The 6,000-nt window shown below is 36.6% G+C and overlaps 1 protein-coding gene across 5 annotated transcripts in view; it reads left to right on the top strand.

The window, feature by feature from the left end:
- Positions 1-6,000, top strand: part of Dhx36 (DEAH-box helicase 36) — a 54,690-nt gene that overhangs the window by 17,795 nt on the left and 30,895 nt on the right. For all 5 annotated transcript variants that reach the window (XM_029567164.1, XM_029567162.1, XM_029567163.1 and 2 more), the window contains 4 exons: positions 2,198-2,277; positions 3,492-3,566; positions 3,903-4,069; positions 5,639-5,720. In XM_029567164.1, coding sequence (XP_029423024.1) covers positions 2,198-2,277; positions 3,492-3,566; positions 3,903-4,069; positions 5,639-5,720 — 404 coding nt within the window. The remainder of the gene's footprint in view (positions 1-2,197; positions 2,278-3,491; positions 3,567-3,902; positions 4,070-5,638; positions 5,721-6,000) is intronic.

Raw genomic sequence — 6,000 nt, 5'->3', positions numbered from 1 at the left:
ACCCTTTAAGACATAAAATTAAATGAGGTTTTAACCTTTAAAAAAGATCTCCATTTCATTATTAAAATACACAGTTTCATGCAGAAAAATTCATTTTTACTGCAATTAAGATGTTTGCACATGCCTTTCTAATCTCTATATATCTGACTATTACTAGTCACAGTTATGGACTATTTTAAGTCTTTCTCCTTTGTGGATAGAGGCATAGTCTTGAAGTGATTAAGATCACAAAATGCTGGAAAATAAGTGTCATAACAACTAGACAGCTGGATTTAAGTGTTTTCACTATGTGATAGTCATATATAGTCACAGGAAAAATTTAAACTATATTATAGTTTTACTTTTTCTAGATCTGTTAGAATTTGAATATGTAGATTAATGTGTTCTTGTCACGCCATCTCCAATGAAGCCTGCTTGAGATCCTCCATGGGTTGAGGCTGGAACTTCAAAGAAGGTTGCCTCTTGGAACTGGCTGTGTTAAAAAAACATGCAGTGTACTTGGCATGCTTTTACTTGCTATTATCTTTCTGTCTGTCACTGTATCATGGACTTAGGGGCCCAGAAAGCACCTGGTGTCCTTGACACCGCTGTCACTGCCTTTATTGAATCTTTTAATTATCCTAGTATGCAGGAAGAGTTCTCAGAAACTCAATCACAAAAGACAACTTTGCCTCCAGGGAATAACGGATTTCTAGAAAAGAGACATAGATGGGTAAATATAGATAGAAGAAGGGTTTCTTGGTATTCATTACAATTCATGGATAAATTGACAAGATCAAGACCACCTTGGTGTCTTTTGATAAAAGATCAACAAGAAAGCATTAAAAGGCAACTACAGACATTTGAAAGTTGGAAAAGATAGGAGGGAAAGACAGTTACATAGGTCCCTAACATGGGATGATTTTTTAGGATCTAAGGGGTTAAAGAATGACTTGGAAGCCCGGTGGCCCACTACAAATAAGCAAGGAATGTTATCAAATAGTTAAAAATGAAATATCATGCACAGTTGATATTGAAAGTACTTGGTGGTTTAAGGTCATTCTGACCTGAAAACACAAAACTAGCAGAGTTCTGAGTGCGTAATAAAAACTGGTAGTAGAAACCATAGTATCATAAAGCAGGAGTTTGCTGACTAGTACCAGGTTGATAAGATAGAGAAATGTGTTTTGGCTATATATGAAGGTTGGAAAAATTGTTTTACTTTTACTGAAAATCTTAGAAGGTGACTAATTACAGAACAGTCATGCTGATGATGAACTTTCGCAATCTTTGCTGTATATATTTCAAACCTTGCAGCTGCAAAAATACACTCAGACCTTCATCAAGCTCCTTTGTGTCTGTCTGTCATTCGCCGACTCCTTGTCCACCCTCTCGACGACCCTGTTCCCGTCGGACTGAACTGCCCGGTCTGGGCTGGTCCGTCGCATGTTCTTAATCAGATACTTGTGGCTGTGCTGATTGGAAAGTTTTATTTCTGAAGTATTGCAGTTTTAGTCCTGCTTCTCACCTCGTGTTACCACTTTCTTACATATGACTATTGGTTACTTTCAGTTATAGAATTCAGCGTTGATTGTACTAAAAGTTCATTTTCCATTGTTTATATTTGATAGCTGTAACTTTCAGAAACAACGAAGAACTAAGGTTTAAAGAATATCAATCTCAACCACAAAAGAACAGTGAGTTTAAAAAGTAATAGTGTGTACTTAATTTCGAGTGGTTTGAAACTGCTACAGAAAAGTCAAAAAGAAAGAGTAATTAATTAGAGGACCTCATGAAAAGGTAAAAGGGTGGTGAGAATTGGGCTTGAAAGTCTTTACAAAAATAAATGTAAAATAAATAAAAGAACCAGGAAGTCTACAGCTCTTTAAAAAAGCACACATACCTTTGGATACCTTGAACTTTAATAAATAACCCCAGTTTTTAAGCTCATATGAAAATCAACTAGTTCTTTAATTTTTGTTTGAGGAAAGGTCTTCCTGTAGCCCCAACTGGCCTAGATTTCACTGTGTAGACGAGGTTGGCCTAGATCTCAGAGATCTGTCTATCTGCCTCATAAGTGCTGGGATTAAAAATGTGAGCTCCCACACTCAGTGAAAATCAACTACTGTTTAGAAATCTCAGATATTCTTGATAGTTCAGTGTATTTCTCCTGAAGTCATTTGCGTTTTCTTTGTATTGTGTTTTATTTAAATTAAAGGTTGCAGAAAGAGTGGCAGCAGAAAGGGCCGAATCCTGTGGCAATGGTAATAGTACTGGATACCAAATTCGTCTCCAGAGGTAAGCGGTGCTCACTTCTGAACACAGGTTGATTTCAGGAGGTTTTTTTTTTTTCTCCTTCCTTTTATGTTGATTCTTGCTATTAAAATTGTCATTTATTTTAATGTTTTACTGTGTTTTATTTGTGTGTGTGTATGAGTATGGGGATGCGCTTGGGCACATGTGGTTAGAGAACAGTTGTTGCAAGAGTCCATTCTCTCCTTCCATGATGTGGTCCCCGGGATTGAACTCAGGTTTTCAGGCTTGGGGGCAAGCTGAGCTACTCACCAACCCCTTAATTATTGTTACATTTTTAGTTAAAGGGTAAGCAAGCAAAATTTATTGAGAAGTAAAGAAACAGTTCCTTGTAGCTGGGAAGTGACTAGAGAATGAGTTGTCCTAAATTGTCCTAAGTGTCCTAAATTGACATTTAAAGCAGGTTTGCTATTAGTTGACTTTACTACCATAAACCCTTTCAACCCCAAAATTGCCATTAAGGAATAATTTCAAAATAATTTTTTAGTAGTGAGTCATTATACGCCCTCAATGAGTTGGTGTCTTCTGTGCCTTTTAATGTTACTTATTTACCCCCTTGATAGTCTTTATTTTTTTGTGAGGTTTTTTTAAAAATTTTTTTATTTATTATTTTTAGTTTATGTGTATGAGTGTATTGCCTGCATGTATGTGAGTGCACCCGTGTTGTGCAGTGCCATGGAGGTCAGAAGAGGGCTTCAGATTCCCTTGGATCTGGAGTTAAGGACGGTTCGCAGCCACTCTGTGGGTGCTGGGAATCGAACCTGGGTCTTCTGCAAGAACATTCAGCGCTCTTAACCGCAGAGCATCTCTCCAGCCCCGATAGTCTTTATTTATTGATATTTGTGTCATTAACTCTGTATCCATCTCTGCTAAACTTTTTTAGTCCTTTCCTGGAGCTCAAGTGTCATTTGATCTGTTTAAATGGAAAGAATTCCATTTGATGAATCAGAAATTTAGGGCCCATAAATAAGTTCCTTTATACTCTGAATATTAATGATTATGCCTGTAAAAAGAAGTAATTGTTATATCATAAAATAGTGTATGATACATAAAGAATTTAATGTTGTATTTCTCAATGCTATTGTGGTAGATGCTGTTATAACTAAAATATTAAGTATGAAGATTTTTCTCAAACTTTTGTGATACTTAGTAATCTCTTAGAAAACCAACAATTAATAGCTCAGGTCTTTTCTTCACAGTCGGTTGCCAAGGAAACAGGGTTCTATCTTATACTGTACAACAGGAATCATCCTTCAGTGGCTCCAGTCAGACTCGTGAGTATGTTTCACTAGAGAAATTAGAAGTAGGACCAAAGAACTGGGCAGAGTAGCTCATGGGACTCCTAGAATCTGGGAGATAGAGGCAGGAAGATCAAGAGTTCAAGGCCAGCCTTGGCTGCATGACAACCCCCTCCCCCCAAGCCCCTGTCTGCCTAGCTCTCTCTCTCTCACACACACAAACACTCCAGTACATGCGCACACACGAAAGTTTTATGTCTATATCTATACAGATATCCATAGATGTTATTTTAAATAAGATTTTGTTAGTTTTTAAAGAAAAATGGTTGTTTTAAATTTTTTGCTGTTACAAACTTTGTGCTTCTGTTTTAGGCGTTTGTCCAGTGTTAGTCATATTGTACTTGATGAAATTCATGAAAGGAATCTACAGTCAGATGTTTTAATGACTGTTATTAAAGATCTTCTCAATTTTCGATCTGATCTGAAAGTAATATTGATGAGTGCAACATTGAATGCTGAGAAATTTTCAGAATATTTTGGTGAGTAATATTTATAAATACATTAGGAAAGGTATCAGAAAAATCACTAAATTTAACTATAAACAACAGGGACTGGAGAGATGGCTCAGCAGTTAAGAGCACTGGCTGTTCCTCCAGAGTACTTGGATTTGGTTCCCAGCACCCACATGGTAGCTAACAGCCATCTATAACTCCAGTTCCAGGGGATCTGATGCCCTCTTTTGACCTCCATGGGCATATAACACTCCTACAACATAATAGTAGATAATTAACAAAACAAAACTATACAGTACTAGATATAGAGTAATCGAAGTGAATGTTTACTGATTCATTTTATTGTAATTCTGTCTTATGCTCTAGTTTCCTAGATTAGAAAACCGAGCCTGCTTTTTAAAATGGCAGCATCATTCTCTCCTATCATGAGCAGGTAGTTTCTTGGTGCTGTTACCAACAGTGAGGTGATATCATTGAAAGGCTTGGAAATTTTTATAACCTTGTTTCTGTGCGTGTGAATATTCTGTCACATGCGTGGGCACAGGCTAGGCTGACAGTTTGCTAATCCTTCTGGGGCACCCTCAGTGTGCCAGGTAGTATTTGGCAATTTGTCTTCACTAGTTCTTGTAGAATCTTAAGACAGCAGGTACTATTAACTGTGCTCCTTTTTACAAACAGAAAGCAGCCTCAGAGCTGTTGAATAACTTATCCATAATTGCTTCATTAACAGGACAAGAGAATCTGAAAGTAGGTTTGACTCTCTGGCCTTCTTTTTCTAGAAATTCTTCCTGTCTTTCCTGCTTATAATTGTGGAATTATAAAAGGGGAGAAATAAGAAATTGATGTAATAAATGTATTTAATTGTTATCTTTGGGTTTTAAAAACTCGTTTAAAATATACCCCAGTTCATCATTAATAGTTTTTTGAGGTAGTTAGGATAGGTGTGTCACTTTTGTTTGTGTTTTAATAGAACACCTATACCTAATAGATTGTGAATAACTTGCTCAGTTTTATGCTGATCACATGCCGAGCAGTGGCAGTAGCAGTAGCTCAGGTATTTTGACCTGTGATGATGTTGTAGCCTTTGTTTACCACAGAGTAACCACACTGCTTCTTGATTTGCTCATTATGAAATGTAAACAGTGTTTCAGTAATAGTACTGAGGTGATTTTATTAGTGATTTTGAGATGCTAACAATTTAATATTTGATTAGTTCTTATTTTAACATCTGTCTCTGTCTCTCCCTTTTTCCCCCTCCCGAGTTTGGGGTACCACAGAGAGTAGTGCTTTTGATCCTGTTGTCAGTAGAACTTGGATCTAGCATTTACCTTCTTGGGTGATAATGAAGGAAAATAGACTTACAATGTGTAATTTTTAGTTCAACTTAAATGGCTTTATGATTGGTGTATTCTGTGTTATTTTATAGAGAGATATATACAGTTTGGTAGAAGTAATTAGGGAAGAACCCAAGGTAGAGTGCCCAGCTGTTTTCTAGTGTTAGAAAATAGGAAGAGTGCAGTGTTGGTCACAGTATGTTGATACTTGATTTTGAACATTGAATACAAATTCATGTTTATGTTTTGTCTGCCATAATAGGTAACTGTCCAATGATACATATACCTGGTTTTACTTTTCCGGTTGAGGAATATCTTTTGGAAGATATAATTGAAAAAATAAGGTAAACATTAAGTACTAATGTATCAGAAAGTACTAGTGTATCGCCATTCCCATGTCACGTTCTTAGAAACCAATCACTGCCCACTTTCTTCTTAACATTATTTTTCCCTGTATCTTGGATTTCTAAGCTTGACTGTACATGAAAATAACCTGGTGTCTTAATCTTGATGCCCACTTATACTCATTTTAACTATATATCAGTGGGGTGGGGACAAGACCTAGTATTTTCTCAAGATCCTTGGGCAGTGAGGTTTGGGCATCTTTGTCATTGGTACTTGAAC

This window comes from Nannospalax galili, unplaced genomic scaffold, assembly GCF_000622305.1.
Source record: "Nannospalax galili isolate Female #2095 unplaced genomic scaffold, S.galili_v1.0 scaffold59, whole genome shotgun sequence".
NCBI lineage: Eukaryota > Metazoa > Chordata > Mammalia > Rodentia > Spalacidae > Nannospalax > Nannospalax galili.
The sequence above is the reverse complement of the archived record's forward strand: the minus strand, read 5'-3'. Positions and strand labels throughout refer to the sequence as shown.